This window comes from Chaetodon auriga, chromosome 8, assembly GCF_051107435.1.
Source record: "Chaetodon auriga isolate fChaAug3 chromosome 8, fChaAug3.hap1, whole genome shotgun sequence".
NCBI classification, from domain to species: Eukaryota; Metazoa; Chordata; class Actinopteri; order Chaetodontiformes; family Chaetodontidae; genus Chaetodon; species Chaetodon auriga.
The window spans coordinates 9,566,508-9,590,718 of record NC_135081.1 but is presented as its reverse complement, the minus strand read 5'-3'; the positions used below and the strand labels follow the sequence as shown (position 1 = coordinate 9,590,718).

Here is a 24,211-nt window from a genome sequence, read left to right as displayed (position 1 = left end):
GCCACCTTCAGGTTTTATTCTTTTTTTTTTTTTTTTTTTTTTTTTTTTTTAGCAGTGTTATTTCATTGAATACTTTACAGTGCAGGAGGAAGTGATCTCTCTCTCATCCTCACCCGTTGAACAGTTTCACTTTTCTGTCGGCTGTCATTTTGTATCTTCCTTTTTTGGTTGCCAATTTGTGGTCAATGAGTCTGTACTTGACCAGGATCTGTTCGATCTCTGACTGTGTAGAGGGATGATCTGCCACTTCATAATTTCTTCTTAGAGCCAGATAACATTGTAATCTTATCCCAATACTGTTGGTGCTGTCGATTTATTTTTCTCCATACTATAATTTCCCCTCTAATTCAGTGAGTGTAGAATTAATTTCAACTATTTCTCAACAACAGACACACATTCAAAGTTTCATAGTCTGGAATGACTCTATGGGAGTTTTGTGGCGCTTTCAATTTCCGATAGTACGTGAATGCAGCAGGAGCACGCCGTACTTCCCTGTTCCTGCTCCTCCCAGCTCAAAGATGGCAGCCATGGGACAGAGATGAGAGACGACACAAATTTAGAGTTTTGTCATGAAACTGCATTGTGGTGTACAGCTGTTATATGCATGCTTTTGACATGACAGCGATATCTTTTGTCACTGCCAATGTGTCATCTTACGAAGACAATTAAAGGATTCAGAAATGTCATCTTTCCTGTGGGCTAAGCTAGCAAGCAACGGTTAGCAAATAAATGAACTTGTCTCTTCTGCCACACAAGAAGAAAGCAGCTGCTCTGCATACGGTGTAGTCACATCTTGCTCGGTGAGTATCTATTTGTATGATAGCTGAAAGGTGCAAAAAGCAAACGTGAAGACACGATTTGATTGTATTGATTAACATAAATATTGGGAGATTTTGTATTGTGTGTAACAGTTAATGTTAACCGTAGCTCGAGCTTTTTGTTCTATGGTGAACATAACGAATTAATCAAAGATTTAACGTTAAATCACAAGTAGAGTTACATTTATTGGTGTTTTACTATGTTGACTGCGTCTTTTGTTAAAATTAGCATACAAACTATCGAGAGTGTATCCGTTTACTCACAAGCAGGGTAGCATTTTCATCAGAGGCTCGTGTCACAGCTCGGGGTATGACTAATATGACTGATGTTGGTGCGTAATGTTCATATATACCAACTTATTTCTCCTGGCTAGATATTCTTAATTTCATATCATCCTGCATAGATATTGGTCTACTGGACACTTGCTTTAGCGCACACTCAGGTACTTTGAAGCAAAACAATACACACATGTGCATCGTTGTAAATTGAAATGCTATTATAATATTTTGTGTGTTCTTTCCCACCAGCTCAGTTTCATCATGGCCATCACTCAGTTCCGTCTTTTCAAGATCTGCACATGTCTAGCCAGCTTACTTACATTCTTTAAAAGGTTGATATGCAGGTGAGCAACCGTACGCTGCAGAAGAGCAATGCCCAATACACCTGATGCATCCTATTGTCTTTGATGAAGGTCTTGTCAGTACAGTGCTACTTTGCTTTGTGAGCCACAACTCATAAGCTGTTTATTGAAATGTGTTTGTAGTACTTGTTCAACATACTCACTACCACCCACCATGATTTATGGTGATGGAAGACCAACCAGATCATTGTTTTGATGGATCAAATGGATTCAGAAAGTCTCAGTTCATGGTCGAAAGGCGTGTGCATCTGAGATCTGCCAGTAGTGTTTGATAACAATGTTCCATCAGTTGCTGCTATTTACAGCATTAAATTGATAATTGACTTATTTTATTGTATTACTCTGCAGGAGTGGAAGGGGCCGCAAGCTCAGTGGTGATCAAATAACTCTCCCAACAACAGTGGATTTTTCATCATCTGTACCAAAACAGGTCAGCATTTCCTCAGTTAACAGCACCCGCCTGAGATGCTCAGAGCCTTGGGTTTACTATTTGAACACTATTTAAACTACAAAGTTCGGACGTTATCATTGGGCTTTGATGTGTTTGCTTCTACAGATAAACTACACAAACACTCACTTTGAATTCCATGTGTATAAATTTGATTTCAAGTAGTATTTTCTTGGCTTGCCCGCACAGCCAGAGATTGAAGAATGGAGCTCTTGGGATGAAGAGGCTCCTACGAGTATTAAGATTGAAGGTGGCAACGGAAACGTTTCCCCTTCACCCAACGAGGTCGATGAAGAGCCTGACTACTTCAAAGACATGGCTCCCACCATCAGGAAAACACAGAAGGTATTCCCAATATGGCCGTGACCACAATACATTTAACTTGCAGTTTACTTGAGATGGTTATAATGTGTGTACATTGCATATATATATAATGTAAATGCAATAGAGCATGACATAATGCACAAAATAGTGCATCTGAATAGTCAGTTGTCAACGCAGATATAATTACAGTGCAATCAGCTTGAATGCAGTCAAATTTTAATATTAAAAAAACTAAATCTGTGCCTCTAATGGTATTCACGAAGTGCTTCAGTTTAAGTTTCAGCCCCTGTTTCCATGTTGCAGATATTGCTGAAGAAAAGGGAGCCTTTGAACTACTCTGTGCCTGATGGCTCAGCAGGTTTCTCCAGCAGACTGGCAGCCTCTCAGGATATGATGACCTTCAGTCCACCCTCAGTAAGTCACAGCTTTATACCAACAGGAAGGTTTTCTGTTCCTCACAGAATAAGATTTTTGTTTTTTTGAAAAGTTTAGGACCAAACAGAGTTTCTACTGTAGAGAAGTATAAAATCAAATGCGGCTCATTCCGAATACATTGCCTTGTATTTTGTACAATAACATCATATAAAAATGTGAAAAATCATCAAATTATCCCCAGTTTTAGTGTTATGTATGCAGACTATGTCATTTCTACACTCTGTATGTTACTTTAGAAATGTAGATTCATCAGGTGTTGTTAAAAATATTCATATATAGGAGAAATGCTTGGATATAAAAGGAAAGTAAAACCTGCTGTGTAACCTGTTAGGCTTGTAAAGAACTTTGTTAAAGCTGCAAAAAGCAAGACTTGAATGTAAGAATGCACATGATCAGTCAAAATGACAACATGAGCCTTCAGCCTTCAGATCACTTTTTATTCATCCTGTCTGTCCAGATTCAATTCTGGTGTCATTTTTGGACATTTGTCAGGCCACAGTAAATGACAAATCAAACCTTTAAACAAATCTAACACTGAACTGGAAACTAACAGGGATGCAACAATATGAATTGCACAGTGTCCTCCATGCAGTTACTCTGGTAAAGCTAAAGCCAGAATAATTGAAAAAAGAGAAATTCTCATTTTTTAAATCGTCTTGTTCAGGCTGAACTTGGAGAAATGGACAACTGGCAGGGGGACACAAATGCTTGGGAGGACGAGTCTGATGCTGCCTGGGAGGCAGAGGAGGTTCTCAGGTAATATTTAAAGAACGCTTCTGTGCTTCTACACAGTCCATATATGTGCACTAATACCAGTTTTTCTGGATTTTCCAGTTCATCATCAATGATGCATCACTCATTATTAAAACAGTTACAAGAACAAGAGCATGAGTTGCATGGAAGAGGAAGGGGAAAATTGAACCTATTAAATAGATGGTTTTGATTTTTTGAAGTGAGGTTGTATGAGGTACTTATACATATTCAGTGTATTACCTATAGTAGATGGCATACCCTGAGTAGGAAGCTCTGCAACGTATTGCTGTAGACTGGAGGCAGCAGCAAAACGCATTTGAGCCCCCAAAAAAGGTCCTCCTAAAAATATCAACCTAAGTGTAAATGTGTGCTATATTTAGAATATTTTCACTGCTTTACGTCGCCATCAGACACTGAACTGAAGAGACTGTGTCACTCTTTCCAAAGCAGTGGCCGAAAACCAGACTCCTAATTAGACCTTGCAGAACACGAGAGCTGCTGGTCTACCTCTGCCTTGCTTGGTTGGTTAGTTTGTGTTATTGTGTGATTTTGGTGAATCCTAACTAACCCTTTAAAGCACTGAGTTCACACAATTACACGAACAATCTAACCGATCAAGGCAGTGAGGAGCTCCTGTATTCTGCAAGCTACAAGCACTGTTTTTATTAAAGGAGTCTGGATCGTGGCTTTGGAGCAGATGATACTAACAGCTTCAGTTCCACAGGGAAAGGGCTATCTGACGGCAAGGTAAAGCAGTGAAAATCTTCTAAATGTTGCAAACATTTAAACTGATACTGTTTTTTTAAAAAATTTTCTGTTTCTTCTCCAAACTGGGGGAGTGCCTACTGCCACCTACTGTAGGTAATACGCTGACTAATCCAGAATATCTCTTAAGATAAATGTGCCTTTAACTGCAGATGATTCTCACATAAATCAGCCTGCAAACATACGGTCTAAGTATCAGTGTAACATAATTGTAGCGCCCAGGACTGCAGACCTGCTCTTCTCCTCATGGAAAGGTCAGAGTTATAAAGAACACTTGAAACAGGCTTCCTGGCCACCATCGTAATGATGATAAAGAAAATCTCATGAAGGTCACGTCAATGTTTCCGTTCAAGGAGTGTAGATTCACATGATGGCCAGCAGGTGACAGTGTGTGCCATTATATCGGCATGCAAGAGCAAGGAGCGGGATTTTGTTTTCCCCACTCCCTGCTGACCTAGCTTCCATTGATGTGCGCTGTAATGACAAGGCTTACAAACACATGTCTTGCTTTTTTTAAACAGACAACAGAAGATGGCTGAGAGAGAAAAGCGGTCCATGGAGCAGCAAAGGAAGAAGATGGAGAAAGAGGCTCAGAGGATGATGAAGAAGGAGCAGAAGATTGCCGTCAAGCTCTCGTAACATTTTAGAAATGCTCAATTTTGAGCCAAAGGGATGGGCCAGGGGCAAAGACACTAAATCATTCATTAGTTTGTCTTTATCTTTATCAAACCAACCAGGATTATTGCCCTACCCCACTTATTTGTTAGCAAACTGTCCTCCTTCTCCACCCTGTTTCCACCAGCAGCCATTTTAGTCTGTTTTACAGCTGCAGCAGTATAAAATGCATCATTCTCGGGCAGGTAACACACCTGGCGTACTCGCTGTTCATGTGGCACGGTCATTTTGGTCAAAGGAGAGCTGTATTCATACGATACACTTCATCTTAGGTTAAAGGTTAGATGCAGCGTTAGAAGGCGCCATTTAGATTCTGATTAAATCTGTCAGGTAGTGTAGAGATATGCTCTCTTGGTTTTTCCCAGGAACATTTGTCAGTAAAAAGGTACCTGTGCTACCTTTTTTGAAACCCAAATAAGGAGTACAATTCCTTTTCTTTCTCATATTTATAACCTCAAAGGACGAAGGAGTGTAATTAATTGAAAGCATCACTGTGTACCAGTGACATCCCTTGGTTTGCTTGATTCTTGTGTTTTTATATTTATGTCCTACATTGTCTGAAAACTGATTATTTTCTTTTTCTAATGAATGTTACTTGATATTTCAAATCATCTCCCTGTGCTGTGCAGCCCTTACTACACTGGAAAGCAGCATTAAAATGAAGGCAGAGTATAGATAAGTGGCCATAGACTTGATTCTAGCCCAACGATAAACGTTAGCTGTGGGTTCCTGTGGTAATCTCATGGCTACTGATCTGCCATTCTTTCTCCTCCTTTGACATGTTTTGATTTCAAAGGAAAGTGTTCACGGCATTGACGGGGGGGGGGCGGGGGGGGCGGGCGGGGGCGGTGGTGATATGTTGCTCGTAAATAGTTGATACACTCACTGCACATGCGCTGTCTTTATAAAACACGGCTCGCCATCACCACAGTAGTTTCAGAGCAGTCACCTCGGCTGATAAGACGATGAAAAATAAATTCTTGCTTCTTTTCTCATCGGACAATGTGAGGCTAACAGTTGAAGTTAATGGTTTGGACCGTGCATCCTGTTATGAATCATAATGAAATTCTTGGTCAGTGTTGGAAACGTTAGTCCCAGTGCCAAAAGGCAAGCTGTTGTCATGGAAACATTAGCAGGTGAACAAAGGCCCGTATCATGTGCAGACATGATACAAAATGCCTCTGGTCCATGATGTGTAATAAATGACTTGGGTGGAGGTGAGAGATGCAGATTTCCATACTGAACCTTAAAATTGGAAAAGCTGTAAGCTGCAGACGGGTGACAAAGGAAAAACCAACATGAAGCGTTTTAGTAACGTGTTCACTCATCATGTTCCACCAGAACAGCTTCAGTGCTCCGTGGCATTGAGTCTCTGAAGCGCTTCTGGAGGGGCAGAACACCATTCTTTCAAAGGATATTCCCTTATTTAGTGTTTTGATGAGTAGAGAGTCAGTCCAAAATCGTCCACTGGTGTAGTGCTGAGTTGAGGTCTGGTAACTGACACATCATTTTCATACATCAAACCATTCAGTGACCCCTCATGCCTTGTGGATGGGGCACAGTCATCGTGGAACAGACTGTTTCCATAAGGATTGAAATGTTTCATCAAAGGATAAATGATCGTTGAACAGCTTGATTTGCGGTGACCCAGCCCTCTAAGGAGACAAATGGACCACACAGTGTGGCAGAGCCACTGGATCCCCTCATGGTTGGGTGAAGCATTCAGGCCTGCACAGTTCACTTGGTGAACTCCTCACGCCCATTTGTCAAGAATATGCCGAAGGATGACTCATCTGTAACCTGACTGGCAGATGGTTTGTTCCACAGAACCATCTGGGAAGCCGTCCATGGAAACTGTTGGGAAAAGGGCAGGCACTTTGGCAGGTGATTGGATGAACTGTCTGTCTATCACAGCCAGTCTGGTTAAGAGTGAAAACATCTTTTCCATTGAGAAAAGCCTTTTAGTGAAGAAATGCTCTCCAGTTCTGATATAACTGATGCTATAGCAGCATCTACCACTGTTGTTTTTGAATGAACAGTAGCTTCTCTCACTGTCGACACACCTAAAACCACGCCCACTCATAGCTACTGGTTGTTCCTCATAGGATGCTGATTGGTCCAATCCACTGTGCTTTGGCCACAAGCACATAACTTGAAGCCTGGTGCTGTAGACCAGCGCCGATGGTTTTTGCTCTACTGAACTCTTAAACGTACATTCATCTATGTTATGCAGGCTTCTGCAGTGCGACCCTGCTATGATAACCCTCTCTTATGTCATTGTTGATGGACTGTTCTTGCTGACAGTCTGATCGATCTGATTGACATTCTCAGTCACCTGAGGAAGAGTTTTGAGCTTTGTGGCTGAAGCTCCTGATATCTGATCCCCAACTATCAACCCTCTTTCAAATCACTCAGATCTTTCCCTCTTACTATCTCGATACAAAAGCAGAATCAGCTCGGCCTGCTCACCATTTTTGTACATACCGTGGATCATGATTGGATGTTACCTGCTTCACCGTACCATGCAGCGCACCTTTGTGGAAGCATTTGCATTTGTTATGTTTCTCCACTCATTTATTCTGGTTTTTCCTTTAATGGTCACCCGTCTGTATTTGATGCTTCTAAAGAAACACTGGGTTAATGTTACCTTGCAGTGATTTATTGACTCACTCAGAGATACTGATTCTGTTAAATGTTAAAATGACTGATTAATGCATGATCAGGTTTAAGAGTTTAATCCAAAGCAGGTGTTTACTTCAAGGGAATTCAGTGAACTATATATGTGGATTTGTGTTTTCTTTGGAAATGCTCTTACCCCCCTGATTTTCATAGCTGCATGTGGTTCTGTTTAAGTTTTCCACATCTAAGTTTCCCAAAAAAAGAATCACAGACAACACCTTTTGTTTCTCAACAATTTCTTTCTCATCCACGTGTAAGACTTCATGTTATGAGAATTGTCACGTTTGAGCACAAATGAGTCCACATGCTCAATCATTTCAGAAGGTTTGGCAGACTGTACGTCTGCTGTATAAGTCCTACACAGGATTTTAATAAAATGATTTGATTTGTACTTATAGAGGTGAATAACTTCGGTCATGAGTCTGCTGCCTGATGTGTAATTTGGGAAACTCTATCTTAAGTATTGTGGTTGAGGTACCATTACAGATCGATAACATATTAGCATATTAGGTGTGGCGTGGCTCTGGGGATGGTTGATCAGTCACTCCACCTCATGAGTCCAGACCAAAACTACTAAAAAACTGTTGGGTTTTTGGTTTTGACTGATAAATCTATGTTTATTGGATGGATCACCATGAAATTTGGTACGCATATTCGTGGTCCCCTCAGAATGAATTGTAATAACTTTGGTGAGCCTGACTTTTCATCTAGTGCCAGCAGAATGGGAATGACATTGATCAGTCTCAGCTATAGTGTTTAGTGCTGATCAGTAAATATTAGTGTGCTAACATGCTAAATTAAAATGGTGACTGTAGTAAACATATCCATTAAACATCTGTTCGCATTGTCATTGTGAGCATATTAGCATGCTGATATTAGCATTTGGCTTGAAGCAGTGCTGTGCCTAAATAGTAGCCCATTAGAGCTGCTAGCACGCACTCTAGTCTGGTTAATATCCCAAAATTATAGCATCAGACACAAAGGTGGCTTTTAAACTGGATTGACGGATGGCTGTCATCACTCATCTGACCCCCATCGTAATGATGTCACTCCCATCTGTCTGGGGACACTGCCTGCCAAACCCTCTCAGAGACTGACCCACTTTCAAAAAGGGAAAATGTGCGTCATCAGTCTTCAGAAAGAGAACAAGCTATTTGGGTGAATAATTGTCCTGAAAGGCTCAAGAATCAAATATACTGATTTTTCAAGATTGGTGTGTTCTCAGCTGGTTTGACTCACGACCACTGCTGCTCACTCGTTTTCATCTGGCATCCACAGAGTAGTGAGGGGATTACAGCATCTGATGACTCAGAGTGATGCCTCATGAACTGACATTCATGGTTATGTAATTTAAGATACATCGCCATATGGCAGAGTGGGAAACGCAGTAATCATGGCAAAGATGCCAAGCTTTTGTTTATTTAGACTTAATCAGCTTTTTCTACAATTATCATTGAATATGAGGAGATGTTGTGTAATGACTAAAAGCATTTGTAGTTTTTGCATCTTCTCTGGCACTGACCCAGTTCTTACTGGTATAAAGGGCACAGACAGTATTTCACAGCTTCTGAGAGATGCCAGTAAAGTGGAGCTAATGCACTTTACATTGTCAGACCCACAACCCAAGGGATGTCTGAGAATACAGGCTGGGAAAGCTTTTATGTAAGATGAACTGTCATGAGAACACTGCTTGGTTGCACTTGGGTTCATATTTTCCCCTTTATTAATTTATGTGAACATCTTGTGCAAATGAAGAAACATCAGCTCTCCCAGTCTTTGCTAGCACTTTTAACTTGCGTCTTAGATAACAAGTCAAACTTGACACTCCCCCATGACAAACCTGTTTGATCAAAAACACCACGAGTCACAACACATGGTCAGAATTTATCATGCTTTAATAATAAAGATACAAGGACATTTGATGTAAACCACCAGTATTGCACATAGCTCAGGCACGTAACAAGTGTCAATTGCTTTGAAGCGCCAACTTATTTCTATGGAACAATACACAGGCTGTACCAAATAAAGCTCTACTCCCAGGGAGGAAAAAATAATTTATACTTCTTCACAAAACAATAACAGTGAACTCACATTAAAGCTTTGGCTGAAGGTTTAAGGTTTCTTTTTGAACAATAACTCAAAACCCGTTGAATTTTCAGAACCCATCAAACAGAAACTAACATTCAATCTTTCACCTCCTAACTCATCCTAACATAAGGAACTTTTTTTTTCTCAAACACAAGGACAACTTGGGACACCACCGGACAATGATAACACATAACCATCTACCCAGATGATCAGCTTATACATGTAAATGATAAATAAATATATAAATATCCCCTGTTAAAAATAATCCCTTTCAAGTCACCATTTTGTTTCAGCTCATGGTAACTGCACAGTGCAAACAAACAGTGCTGGAACCAAAATAACTGCATTAATGTCATCAAGTGTTTAACAAAGAAATGCAACAAATCTCACAAATACTGTTGAAAAGATGCTTAAGTGCTTGTAGTTCAAGGTTAGGCGTGTGCATGCGGGGTGGAAGCCTTTATGCATTAGGCCTGTGAGCGACGTGACGAAGAGAGTGCAATCCCATGATGCAGCAGCCCCTGATGAGAGCAGCAATGTTGTACACTGGAGCACTTCCGTCCACACCATGTCGCGAGTACAGCCAGGCTACAGTGGGTAGCACAGGGCCTGCCACTGCTACCAGATCCACCAGGAAGCTGTTGCTCCAGTAACGCTTGCCAACCACATCCAGTCCTGGTGACAGACACGGTTCCTCCTCGCCGACATTAAAGTCCAGCTCCTCCATGAACCGTCGGCTCTCTGCAGGTTCCAAGCAGCACATGCCAGAATCGGAGGAGGTGTCGGGGGTGTCAGGGGGAGCAGGACTGGGCGTGCTGGGTGGAGGAGGGGTCGAATCAAGGAGATTGGCAGTGGTGGAAGTAGAGGTGGGCATGTGTGGGAGGCCCAGAAGACTGCTGGAGGCTGATAGAACTGTGTCCCCCACTGTTGCCCCATGGAACTTAAGCAGCTGGAGGAGCAGAGCCTGCAGGTCTGGAGACATGGGCGTTATATCCGTCTGGATTCCTTTATCTTCTGCGTTCTGCGGGGGAAGTGTGCTTGAAGAGATGGAGACGGTGGTGGAAACTATATTCGGTAGAGTTGGTGGGGTTTCAGTAGATTCATTGATCAACTGTCCTTCTTCTGACAGTGCAGACACCCCAGGCTCATCTGTCCCTGCCCTCAGCTTACCACTAGAGTCCTGACTGAAATCCACCGCAGTGGACATGAAGACCTGCTCCAAAATGTCCGCTCTGTTGGCCATCTCATCATTTAGCAGTAACCCGCTGTCTGCCATCGCCTCTGCCCCTTGTTCTCCCAGCTCCATCCCTCCCTCTTCCTCCCCCACCGTCTTCTTTCCGCCACTATCAGGGCTGTCACAAATAAAGTCCAAGGTGTTTTCGTCTTGGAGGTTGGCGCCACTCTGGGCAAGCTCCATGCTTTGGAGCAAGGATTCCAACTTCCTGTTTTGGATGTTGATGTCGATGAAATACTTCTGTATTCCCTTGTCCTTCTCCATCAGACTGCTCTTCATCGTTTCCACCACCTGACGCAGCTGCTTGATCTCTTTGCGAGCCTCTTTGAGGGACAGCTGAGCCTCCACCCGATGACACTCCTCTTCAATCCAGTCTTCCCTCATTCTGCTGAGCTGAGCCTTAAGTTCCTCAATCTCTGTCTCTCTAATCAGGAGGAAGGAAAATATCCAGAGTTACTTAACAGTTTGGAAAATATGCTTATATACTTTCTTGCCCAGAGTTGGATAAGATCAATAGCACTCATATCCATCTGCTAAATATAAAGCTGTGGCCAGCTGCCAATTAGATTCACACAATGCAAGCAGCAGGGAAGGGGTGACGCTGCTTGGCCGCAGTTAAGTGCAAGGATATTGAGAGGTTAAGAAAAGAACGTGCTAAGATATGAAGCTGTTTAATTTGTGGAATGTTGTTCTTAGCTGGCTATCTCCTGCAGTGTATGCTCACAACCAGTCCCACACAAAATCTGGAGCAAGTGCACCTCCAAACCTCACATTATCTGTTAAATCTGGACAAAAGAAACAAAGTCCAAAGGCAGCATGTTGTGAATGCTCTGTAGGCAGTGGCCAGGCTAGCTATTTCTCAACAATATCCAATTTTTATGCTAAGCTAGGATAACTAGCTTTAGATTCATATTTGGCAGACAGATTAGTGTCAGCAGTGATTGATAAGTATCAATCTTCTCATCTAACTATGGTTAAGAAGGAAAATAATTTAATATACTATAATACAGTGCAGAACTATTTATAGAATTATTTAAAAAGATAAAGAGCAGATAAATCAGGAAGCATGCGGTTTTGAACATGTTGTCTTGTTTGTCTTATGTACAGTCCATATTTCTTGCAAGATATAATTCCCAGCATCATGCTGGTTTTCATCTTATGTAGTGGTCGTTTTCCAGTGTGTGTGTTCACACGATTTTAATGGTTGAGCAGAGCTGCAGTGTGCAGCAGGTATTACGTCACAACCATAGTTTGGTTTTTTCCCCTGATATGACCACTATCATCCGGCCTTAAAACCATAAAAAGCTATAGATACAGTCACAGGAGCTACTGTGCTGCTAAATCTTAACCAACCTGTCATGGACTCTATTCTCAGACTCCATCAGTTTGGTCTTCAGGTGTCTGATGGCCACTTCCTTCTGTTGCAGAGGCGTGAGATACTGCTCTGGGTTTGGGGGTCTGATGCCATGGTTGTCTCCACAGGAGTGGTAGCGGCCCAAGCTTGCTCTTCTGTTGGCCACAGAAACATGTTGGTTAAAGGCCACATTTAGCCCCGTAGAGCCAACATTACCCATCAGTTCCTAGCTAAACTCTTTGAAGCACAGCAGAAAACAAACCAATTTGCCGATTAAAAGTAAAATCGCTCCCTGTAGACAGTAATTTGTCTGAGAGAGTGCTGTCAGGGCAGATGCTCTCTGAAGCCTGGAATTACTGTCTGACACAGGATTACTGGCATGTTGAGCAGAGGCAAAAAAACCCCTAAAATGCTGGTTTATCTAAATACAAGCAGAGTCTGCAAGGAAAGAATTCACCTTACGAGAGAAGACCCCCCCCCCCCCAACTGAGGGTAATTGCATTAGCATGCAAACACCCTTTGCATGTCCTGTGACCAGTGTTTTATCTTGCCCAAAGAGAACTGATAAAAGGATTCATGTTTTGTCTGCAGAGGATGAGTGGGTGGATTTGGATAAAATGCAAAGCAGCATGTAAGCCCCTCTCTTCCACTACCACAATATCCTAGCAACCTGGGATACTTGAGGCTTTCATGCGAGTGCTCTGCATCCTGCCAGAAATAGCAACAGCCCAGCAGAAGGTAGCATGTGAGAGGAAAAGATGTCACATGACACTTAGCCAGGCAGAGGAAATGCCTTAATGTGACAAGAGTGGAGGGTAATAATGCATTTATGGAAGCTGTAAATGAGATACAGAAGGCAAATTCTGCTACTGCATAAAAACTCAAAAGGCATGGGTTGAATGTTTGTCATTTATACTGCAGAGAAGATTTTTAGGGTTAAACCTTATGCAGGGCTGGGCTGCCAACAGACATTAAGCCTAAGAAATAAACCTTCCAAATATGCAGCCTGGAGCACCGTGTAGGAAATTCATGGGGGTTCCAAACATTTTTATGCTTCAGGCTACTCAGTTCACACATCAGTTCTGCCATACTGAAATATTTATGACCTTGTTCTCTCCTCCAAACCAAGGTGCATTCACTCTAATCCAGTTAAGAGTCAGTTGCAGTCAGTAGGGCCACTGTCTGGGTCCCATAGTCAGACATTTGCTATGTTAAATCTTCATTAATCCCAACCACAGCCAAATCATGACCGATATAATCCCAGACGGGTGCAAGAGAGGAAATGATAAAACTGTCTGAGCTTAATCCAGCATCCCACTCACTCATCGTGATGCTGCACATTGCCTGAGCTACAGTCCAAATATCTGCAGTCTCCAAAATCAAGTTGCTTCTCCCTCAAGCAGGCAAGGATGGATATGTGATGAATCCAAGTGGAGAAATGTGGAAAGGTTAGACGTGACCAGGAGGTCACACAACGGATCAAGAACTCCCTTAACTTTAAAACCACTATGATTACTGAAAACGTACAAGCCAGGTTTGGTACCTGGAGGTTGGGCTAGAGTTGCAGCTGCTACTGTTGGTCGAGGAGGCAGGTCTGGGAGGAGTCCTGTAGGGAGCGTAGAGCTCTGCATCGCGGTTGGTTGTAGGGCTCCCGGCTGGTTTGAACACTGGGAGCGGTCTGATGTGGGCGCCGCGACTAGATAAAAAGAAAAAAATCATTAACTTGTCAATTCCAAAAAAGGAGAAAATTTAAATGCATGATGGACACATTTTAGTTCAACTGTTTTAGTCTAGTAGTGTCCCCAGCAGACTACATATGCATGCACCTCATACCTGCGTGAAGGGGCTTTCTTTCCAGCTGAACTGAAAGAGAGGCTCCCCCTGGCCTTCAGGCTCCCAGTGCTGCTGGAAGAGCTGAAGTCTGCCTCACTACCTGCAGAGAGAAGTATCACCACATTAGCATGCTATCACACTTAAAGCCAGACTTTAGCTATTGAAAGGCAAACGAACAAAATCTCCCTCCTTCAGTGAAAGGTTCAATTCATAAGAAATAAAACACACTCTTGCCCAGTTCAACATAATGAAGGGTTTTGGTGCCAAAACCATTGTTGGTCTGGTATGACTGGATGTTTATGAAGGCTATTGTTACCAAACATTAGTTAATATTACCAAACTTTAGATATTGAGCCAGTTTGCTGTCCTTAATGCATTTTTGTGCTAGTGTCATACCATACCTAACCAGGACACAGCTTTAAAACCAAAAAGGAAAAAACAGATCTAAACACATTGTACCTCACCAGGAAACCAGGTTTGTTATTTCCTGCTTGTGGTCCCATCCCATTCCACTCACTCTCAGTGGCTGTTCAGAAGAAGCTATAGTCTCACTTTATGTCTCAAACATCAACATTTAGCCCCTCATAAATGTAAATCCGTACTCTTTTTCTGTTATCATATATATCGTCCGTCTGGGTCCAGTTTTACTCTTGTTCTGTTTTTGTATGCTAGCCTCTCCTTTATTAAGCACCTTCTCATATGTAGACCTGTTAGGATCAAGTGCAGGCTAAAGCAGGACTATCATGTTACAGTTTCTGTAAGCGGGATTTACTTTAGATCCTCCTGATGGAGGGACCAATCAGATATCACACCCTGAAACAGATATTCTCATACAGCTTTTGGATGGGCTGCTTGTGGGCCACCCATAATCTATACTCCTTGGACCAATGCAAGTTTGAAGCACTGGGCATACAGATTACTCCATGTGATTACAAATGACATTAATAGTCCAGAATTGGCCAATAATATCCAGTCATTATGTGTTGCACCAATCGGCCCTGCTCAAATGCTACAAGACAGACAGACGCTGTATACAGAAGGCCTCAGCACAATACTGAAGCCTGGAACATCACCAATTTAAATGTTCAAGCAGAGCAAAATGGTCACTAAATACTGCATTAAGATGATAAATAATAAATGTCAATTTTAAAACCATACCTGAGTAGCATCTTTTCCCATCAAACAAAACCATGTTACTCTGTCCAGTGATGACTGTGACAAATAAAATCATTCAAAACTAAGTGATCCTGCACCACTTTGTGAGTCAACTGAGGGTCTGTGCACATTCAGTCAGTGTAGTAACCACCTGCTAATCAGCCTAATTGGCTAAGCTCCCAAACCTTTTCCTCAACCAATCAGCTTTCTCCCTCATTTTGACTCATGATCAAGCCGTTTTTTTTTCTTCTTCCCCAGATTAAAAGGGAGGAATTTTACTTTCAGGATACAGGCTGGAGTGTGCTGTCGCTGTTTCTAAAATATGTGTTAAGAGAGCACAGATGCATGGACGACGGTTCACTCCAGTTATTTTTCCCCTTTTAGGCAAACAGCTGCTTCCCAGTCAGTGTTTGTTCCCGTCAACATATCAGGGAATCTGTTGGCTGCTGACATGTGACAAATGCAGTTATTGTACTTTGGTCTTTGAGTAACCGCAGGCATGCATCAGTATGTATAGGCAACATACTATATATAAGGTTAATGAAGAATCAACACGTCAGATTATTTTCACACAGTATAGGATCAGATGATCACACTGCAGGTCTACAGTAAACATTTTCAATGTTGTTTATCCTCAGTCTGCTTTTTCTGAAAAAAAAACAAAGTCTTTTTTTAACCTTTTTATCTTCATCTCTGTATTCTTCTTTACCTCTGGCTTTCATAGCCGACCTCAGCTCCCTCTTGTGTCTCGGGGCACTCCGTGGTTCGCCGCTCCACTCCGCCATCACCCTCACCCTCTTCACTTTGGTCTTGCGCTCGGGGAGTATCGGCGAGCCGTGGGCACTCTGCTCTGAGCCTGACGGGGTTTTGGAGGGGGACACAGACTGACTAGTGGGGCAGCCGGTGTCATCTATTGTAAACAGGCACACAGACAGTAATAGCCAAGAACAGGCAGCGTGGGGCAGGCAGCGAACACAAGCAGTCAGCCAGAGCTCAAGGTCCAGCCCGGGTGTTATCTGACAGATAGCATGACAGCTTTCACAATAGCTTGTCACTTTCATAAAGTAGTTTACACAGTGCACACACACACACACACACACACACACACACACACACACACACACACACACACACACACACACATATTCTTTGCTATGTAGTTTTTGTCTTTCATTTTCTCTGTTATGGAAGACAATTTACGTGTGCAGTACATAAAATAAACATAACTGTGCACAAGGTTGCTTAATCCAGCATGCTGTGCTGAAAAAGAAGGAGAAATACTGAATCAATGGCTTTAATTGCTTTGATCCAGTGGGGTACAATTTGGAGCTACTTTTATTTTACTTGAGTGTTTCCATTTTCTGCTGCTTAACACTTATACTCCAATAAATTTCAGAGGGAAATATTGTGTTTTTTTTCTACTACATTTATCTGGTACATTTATTTGGCAAAGCAGCTGATATCCCCTTACCTGATACATTACCTCATGTCTCCTGCAAATGGCTGTGTTTAAAAAGAAAAACTGTACGAAAAAACATGTCGCATCTTTCTCTCATTTGCTGTCCAAAAGGGCCGCCAGATTCAACAATAAATGAATGTTTCTTATAGCTGCTTTTTGGAGGATTTTTAAAATGCAGGGCTTTTACTTTAAATTTATCTTTATTTTTACACTGATTTTTACACTTCTGCCACCACTGCTTTCTTCACACACAGTGAGGATTTTATGTTTGCTCAACCAAACGAGAGCAATGCAGCACAATCTTGCACCTGACAGCCTGTGAATGGTGTTCAAACTATCTGAGAGCTTTCAGTTATGAACCCAGCTGTCCTCAGACTGCAGCTGAACTTCTTACCTGAGCAAAAGCTGTTGGTGCTGATGGTCCTTTTGGAGTGGTCTGAGCTGATGTCACACTCCTTCCCCTCCTCCTCTGAAAAAGGTGAATCAGACAGAGGCGAGCCTTTGTCCTTTGGTCGGAAGGGATGGAGGACCAAACGTGGGATGCGGCTGCGGGGGCTTCCTTTCTCCGGTGACTTCTTTTCCTGTTCAAAGCAACTTCTGTCAGAGCTGCAGGCAGGGATGTAGCCACCCACCTTAAGTCACTGTACCTTCTTTTTCAGGATGACGGTATTTTTTCAATTCATAAAAGACCTAAGTTTGCTCATTTTGTTGGTTGTTTGCCTTATGATGATAACTGGAAGGTCACAGTTTACCCATCTTTTTCTTTACAACACTGCTTACAAAAAAAGGAATTCTTCTTTGAAAAGACTGATTCAACATGAATCTATCACCAGTGACCAGGAGCAATGATAGGACTCACCTCATATTCTTGGAATGGTCCCATTGTGCTTCACGTACCGTTTTCCCCTGATGAGTGAAAAAGAGGAGAAGACTCAGGTGAGTCATTTTTTTCTGTGGGCTGTGTATGTGGCAGCATTTTGACGTGGCACTCAAACCCTTAACAAACAAGGGCCCTCTGTCTGAACTCTGTTACGCCACTAAATCCCACCCACCACACACACACACACACACACACACACACACACACACACACACACACACACACACACACACACACACAATCTTGCCTGGTACAGATGGCACAACAAGCCCAGAGCCAGCCACGACCATTACACAGGGAATTTATGACCTTATGAAACAAATTCTACACAGCAACCCTAAAAATAAACAGGCAATTACATTTTAAATCCAAATTTGTAAAGCAGTTTAACAATCAAATGGAGGCAAATGAGTTTAATAGCAAAAACAAGTTAAGAGGATGAGATAGCAAGACTAGGAGTCTATAGCAGTGCTAGTGGCTTAATAACAGCAGTGCTTTGAGTTAAATGCTAACGTAAGCATGATTATAAGCTTACAATGATAATGCTAGCATGTTGATGTTTGACAGGTTTATGTCTAACATCTCAGTTGAGCATGTTAGCATGCTTACATTTGCCAATCAGCAAGTACAGCTGAGGCTGGTAGGAATATCATTAGCGTTGCAGGAATTTACTCAACCTGAAGATGTGCCTGGATTCAATGGTTGTTGTGATATTCCAGTAAAAGATATCAACCTTTGACCAGAATTTTGACCAGCTAATGGGGCTACAGGAAATGTGAAAGGATCACAAAATAATTAAAATTTATCCTCAACGAGCCTTGAATATCTAAACGGAATTTCATGGCTATCCATACTACTGAATCACAAATGTCGTCCTTGTGGTGACACTAGAGGAAAAGTCGGAGGATTACCAAATTCTTTAGGATTCATCCCCCGGGGACCATGGCTGTCTGCACAAAATTTCATGGAAATCAAGTAGTTGTCAAGATTTTTCAGTTCAGACCAAAGTGGTGGGCTGAGTGACAGACAAACATTGCCATGGAACCAAAAACAAGAAAGAGACAGGACAAAAGAAAACTTGAAACAAATAGATTGAAAATAACTCAGGTAACTCATCTGTTTGTGGTTTCAAAAGAGTGGAGTTCAGAGTCTGCACAGATACATCTCCAAAGAAGAAAGATTTGTATAAATCTTTTCATATTCTGGTTTTTCATCCCTGATTAAGATGATCAGATGAAGCACAGTAATAGATGAAAGGTGTCCAACTTCAGTGTATCGCTCTGCTAAGCAGAACTTCACTAAACTCTCCTTATCTGCACCAAAACTGTGGGGCTGTCTGCCAGACAGAGGCTGCAAAGTGCTTCCATCACTGAGATATCATAGACGATGGAGCAGCATCATATCCTCTTTAACAAAGTAGGGACCAAAATAGAAATTAACTGTTGTATAACGCTGAACTTTTTTGTTTTGCACATGCACATTTAAACAAGGAAAAACATATTTTATTGATGCTTTAAAGCTAAATAATGCAGAATTTCTCTCATGCTTGAATAAACTTTATACAATCCCTGCACTTCCTCTCGCCTGTTGATTTCCTCTCAGAGTCGTTGCCTAAGGGGGTCGGTTGCGTAAGTGCATGCATGTTTTTCCTTTTTTGCACTGGGAATGATGTAATTGACCCCAAGGTCTGTGTGCTGCTGTCGCATCAGTGAATCTGAACCTGTCTTTCCTCGCTTCATCCAGATGGTACTGTTTTTTTGAATTTTGCCTGCATAGATGCCACTCTTGCCTCGATCATCTGCCCCCCCAAACCAATCCTCCATCAATGTCAGAATGCTATCACCACCAGATGACCTAATATAAGCCACGTTCTCTGTATGAGCAGTCCAGACTCGTGCAAAATCCTCTTTCTTTAAACCGCTGAGGCCCAAAGAGGATTGCAAAAATAGAGCAGAGAGTCGTGGGAATCAAAATCCACCTCCTTTTGTCAGACTCAAAAATAGATTTGCGTTCTGGACGGCCTTCATCACCTCGCCTACTGTTTCACTTTCATTTTCAGGCAGTATTATTGTACTATGGCAATGCACAGCCTGCCTGGCATGCTGGCACAGCACAGTCCGGGTATAGACACCAAGCAGGGCAGAGCAACCAGAGCTGTGCCCTAGCAACTGAGAGAAAACACTGCACGAACGGCTCCGGCTAGATCAGGCCAATTATGTGTAAATCTGCACAGAGTGTAGGCTTCTGCTGCTCATGAGACGCCGTCCTTCACTGAGAGATCTAAAGTGTGCTGAGGTTGTGTGGGGGTGTTTGCCATTCAGCTGCAGAGTGTTCATTCAGACTGAATGAACATGCTGTCCTTGAGGCAGCATGTGAGAGCTTAGGCAGCTTTTGTATAAACTCAGATACTACTGATTTATATTTCAGCTGTTTGTAGCAGACGCTTAAGGTATATTTTGGACTTTATATGGAATATTTTGCCTTTTTCAAACAGATTCTCTTACTGGGAGTGCAAAACATGAAATTCTTTTACATCAAGGGTAAGAGCCATAAAGCTATCAGAGCCATCAGATGTTAAAAATATCTTCCAACCTGGAATGATTATATTTAATGGTGAAGTGCTAGAAAATAAATAATAAATGAGACCAATGAATAGGGCACAAATAATTCCATAAACAGGGTGTGGCTGAGAGGAGCGAGAGGTGTGAAGGCTGTGAGCTGGAGTTAGAGATCAGCTGCTGTTAGCATAACCATTAAAACAGTGTTTCAGAATCATCTCATGTTATTTATTCCAGTGCAACACCATCTTCCTATGCTAATGATCGCTCATCGGCTTGTAACCTGAAACTCTGTGAAGTGTTTGGACACAGACGCCTGCCCATGCATGCTCTGCTGCCTGTACTTACTGTACTTTGATTTTGTTTTTGTTATCTAAACTGTGGGGACAGTTTGCCTGCTTCCCTTGTGTTTGCACTTGTTCCTCTCTTGCTCCTGTAGCTCCTGCACTAGCACCCCATGCACTCCGTCCTCTGCCTGGATCCTCTGCTTGACTCCAGACAATGTTGATTGGCTACCTGCTGGGCGACAGGCTAAGCATTATCTAAGATGCACACACAGGATATTCAGCTCTCTAAAGCATGACCACAGCTAAACTCACTGTGTAAGAGACACATAATCACTCCAAAAAACACCTCTAAACATAAGAGTGTCCTGATTTAGGAGGCAGATCTACTGAGAAAGGAAGACATGGATGACAGCTGTCAGTGGGATGCTGAGATAATATGTACATGACTGGTAAACAAGTCTTTAAGCCTCCACTGAAGCTATTTGCCTTATCCAGATGGTCTAAAACAGCATGGAGTAGGCGTGAATAATAAATTCCTTTAATCCATGCCAGTCCACGTATGTGCTTTCCCATGTTGGACAATGTGAAGCTGTTTATTCCAATTTGATGATGATGATGATGATGCACTCAGTCCATTTGTTCTGTTGACATGATTGTTAATGTGGTGTTGTGTCATTTCAGTGATAAAGAACTCATGAACTTCAGAGTGACAGACTGTACAGATCTGAAAGATGTGAGCTTAACTGAGCATCTACAGTCTGTCCAAATGCTCCATTTCTCCCTGTTAAGCCATGAAGAAAATACTTGGACATGTTTAATTCTCTTCCCAGCAGCACGTCATTTACAACACAGCTCATGGACCCTTAAACGGACTGCATCATCACTACATGATGTCATAACTTAGTAATCACTTTCACTTTCAGCAATCATTCCAGGGAGCATGAAGCACATTGAAACCAATACCAACATGCAGAAAATATTTTCCGGATAGTACAGAAGCTGTTTATTAGGCTTGTACCACAGAGGGAAGCACAGCTGAGTGCTTGTGTCAGTCCTAATAGATTCATTGTAGCACCATATGGTTCCACATAGATCTATATATTTTATTTTTTGCTAGAACCCTTTAAAAATAGATGAAACTGTCATTAAATCAAATGTAACATTTCTAAAAAATGTCAGACATTAAATAGAACAACTGCCCTAACCAAGGACCCCCCCCCCCCCCCCCCATGTGTTTACATGTTTACAAATTCCTTTGTTTTCCATATCTCACTTCAAAGCCGTTTTTATTATTTCTAAAGACTCGTGAGATTTTCGCGTCCCTGTTTGTCCTGACAATGAGAGAATCTTCTCCCTTCAAATGTCTTGTGGCATTTATTTGCCATCATGTTGTTTCCAGCTATGGGGTTTTGTTTTGTTTCATGTGGCGCCCCCACGGCAGCCGCACCAGATGTTTTTCTCAGCTTCTAGAATAAAGACACAGGATGTAAACATCCAACTTGCCCATATTTCACCCAGCACCGGCCATTACATGCTGTATTTCTATCAATATTTAGATGATTTGACAAAAGACTGGCTTCTGAACTTGTAAACAGCTCTACCTCAGCACCACCTGCTCCCATCCTGTCAATAGTTTCATTTCGGTTTTTAACCTGATGGTGATAACGGATTATTTTAGAACAATTTCTCGTGAAAGGAAAAGAAATGACAGGCTTGCCTGGACTGTCTGATGGTGGTTGCTCTCAGAAGGATGCGCGTCAGTCGGTGAAGCACAAAGGGTCGTTCCGCTGCTGGTGCTCCGGCGGTGCCAGCCTCCGCTCTGCTGCTCGGATGTCGGGTGGAGGAGAACTGCGTGCAGACTGAGGACACACGCGATTGGACCAGAAGCGAGAGCACTGACTGTGCACGCACAATATGACCACCATCCCAAGTGTGTTACATAATGCGTGAGACGTTACTTAACCGCCGACCCCAAATGTATTTTATGTTCCAATTTTAACACATGACATATGCCTCTATACATTATTCATAAATTAACAAAATCTGATGTATCTCATCGCCGAAATACATTTCATATTTTGGAATATTTCGCCAGAATCTAACACATTTGCTCCATCGGTGATGCTTCTGTTGACTCGCGTTAAGACGCACAACATGACATTCAGGCCCAGCAAATGCCGAACACACGCAGGAGGTCTATGTGCACAGTGATGTGCATGAAGCCGAATACCGTCTGCTGACTTCCTCTAGTGTAAGAGCGAGTTTGCTCTCCATGGTGCTGAAATCAGGGAGGTAGCCTCCTGCTCCTGTCCCAATTTATCTCCATTTATATACAGATTCTGTCATTTAAAAACGACATGCGGTTCTCCTGAGCCACTGCGCCGGCGGCTCAATGAGTGGAAACATTGCAGGCAGTTACTGTAAGCAAGAGGACTCAACTGTTGTCGTGTATATTTATGAAATAACCTGCAGGCCATGTGTTCATGTTGTGTCTTGCCTCTGCACAGGTGTTCATCATCAGGGTGACAGTCGGCTGTGAAGAAGATCCGGACACTGGGTGGTACTGAATCAAATGTTAGCATGTGACCTGGGAGCAGTTTGTCTTCTTAACACTGAGGCCCTCTACTGGAACAACACCATGATGTCACAGTAACAAACCTCAATGGGTTGGCATCAAGATCACTGTGACCTGGTACACTGTGACCTGAGGCACTGAGACCAGAGTACTCTGTACCTTAACATCCAAGTTCCTGTGATGCAGACTTTAATTGTCATTTATTATAACTCACAACAAACAGGCTCTATCATTGCCTATCATTATTATCTTGATGTAAATCCATATTTGCATGATTTTACAAACTATAATAACCTATCTTTGTGCAGTGATCAGCATTATTCTGCCTTGTTTCAATTTATACTGAAAACAAGCTGTCTGAAATGTTGCCCCTGCAAGATAAGACAAAATAATGTGAACACAAGCCAAAGGGCTATAATATAAATGACTGTATGTTGTACAGTATTATTTGACACGGAAAGGTTTGATTACTTTAAAGAGTCAGCATTTCTCTATGGCAATCCATTCACCCATCCTAATTAATTACAAAATACAATATGACACAGCCGAGTCATTGAACATTAGCCAAGTCCAAATGTACAAATTAATCTATTCACTTTCATCTTTGGATCTGTTGTGTTGGAGGCATGTGTATCTATGCCCTGATGATGCATTCAGGTAACATGGCGATAACATTTTCCCATTTGATTTTTCTTTCATTGGCCAGGCCTTCTGCTTTTGAACATTTGAATCCCGCAGTGAGCCTTGACGTCTCTGACCTCCTGGACTGTGGATACTGGCCACACACACACACACACACACACACACACACACACACACACACAATAAAAAGAGCTGTGCAGGAGTGTCAAGAATTGTACGCTCTCTTCAACTGAATAAAATAAATGCCCCCCCCCCCCCCCACCACCATTTGAGATGACAAATCCCTGAACTTATTGTTAGGTTTTCTATTTGTTTATTATACGTAATTGAAATGTTTGCAGTACCATAAACAAAACAAAACAAACAAACAAACAAACAAACAAACAAACCGAACAACAACAAAAAAAACCAGTCCAGGTGTGAGTGAAACTGATCAGGACTATTGAACGACTTATGACAGTCTGAAACCATTTGAACGGCAGAGCTCTGGTCTATGCTGTGAGGTTTACACTGCACATCATTGCCAGATTTTCCCGGATCACATGAATGCAGCATTTGTCCTCGTTTCTTTCTACGTAGGAGACACCGGATTGTAATAAGTAGTGATG

The 24,211-nt window shown here is 42.2% G+C and overlaps 2 protein-coding genes across 6 annotated transcripts; one reads left to right on the top strand and one right to left on the bottom strand.

Annotated features, from left to right (window-relative positions):
- Window positions 1-484: 484 nt before the first annotated feature.
- On the top strand, window positions 485-7,929 carry ebag9 (estrogen receptor binding site associated antigen 9). Of its 2 annotated transcripts, XR_013077493.1 has the most exons (8): window positions 485-800; window positions 1,347-1,441; window positions 1,808-1,889; window positions 2,097-2,252; window positions 2,535-2,645; window positions 3,331-3,422; window positions 4,706-6,220; window positions 6,273-7,929. XR_013077493.1 is itself a non-coding variant. In XM_076737717.1 (7 exons), exons 2-7 carry the CDS (start codon window positions 1,359-1,361, stop codon window positions 4,821-4,823), a joined length of 642 nt encoding a protein of 213 aa, XP_076593832.1. In that variant the 5' UTR covers window positions 485-800; window positions 1,347-1,358; the 3' UTR covers window positions 4,824-7,929. The 2 variants fall into 2 exon arrangements, 1 of the variants encoding a protein (XP_076593832.1); XM_076737717.1 differs by having other exon boundaries at window positions 4,706-7,929.
- Window positions 7,930-9,415: 1,486 nt separating this feature from the next.
- sybu (syntabulin (syntaxin-interacting)) lies at window positions 9,416-22,951 on the bottom strand. Of its 4 annotated transcripts, none has more exons than XM_076736510.1 (9): window positions 22,104-22,247; window positions 20,448-20,615; window positions 17,521-17,567; window positions 17,056-17,242; window positions 15,912-16,058; window positions 14,048-14,147; window positions 13,758-13,910; window positions 12,214-12,369; window positions 9,416-11,284 (listed from the first exon to the last, which is right to left on the bottom strand). In XM_076736510.1, exons 3-9 carry the CDS (start codon window positions 17,542-17,544, stop codon window positions 10,087-10,089), a joined length of 1,965 nt encoding a protein of 654 aa, XP_076592625.1. In that variant the 5' UTR covers window positions 17,545-17,567; window positions 20,448-20,615; window positions 22,104-22,247; the 3' UTR covers window positions 9,416-10,086. The 4 variants fall into 4 exon arrangements, with proteins under 4 accessions (XP_076592625.1, XP_076592623.1, XP_076592622.1 ...); XM_076736508.1 differs by having other exon boundaries at window positions 15,912-16,112; window positions 22,104-22,235; XM_076736507.1 differs by lacking the exon at window positions 20,448-20,615 and having other exon boundaries at window positions 15,912-16,112; window positions 22,104-22,951.
- Between the last annotated feature and the right edge of the window lie 1,260 nt (window positions 22,952-24,211).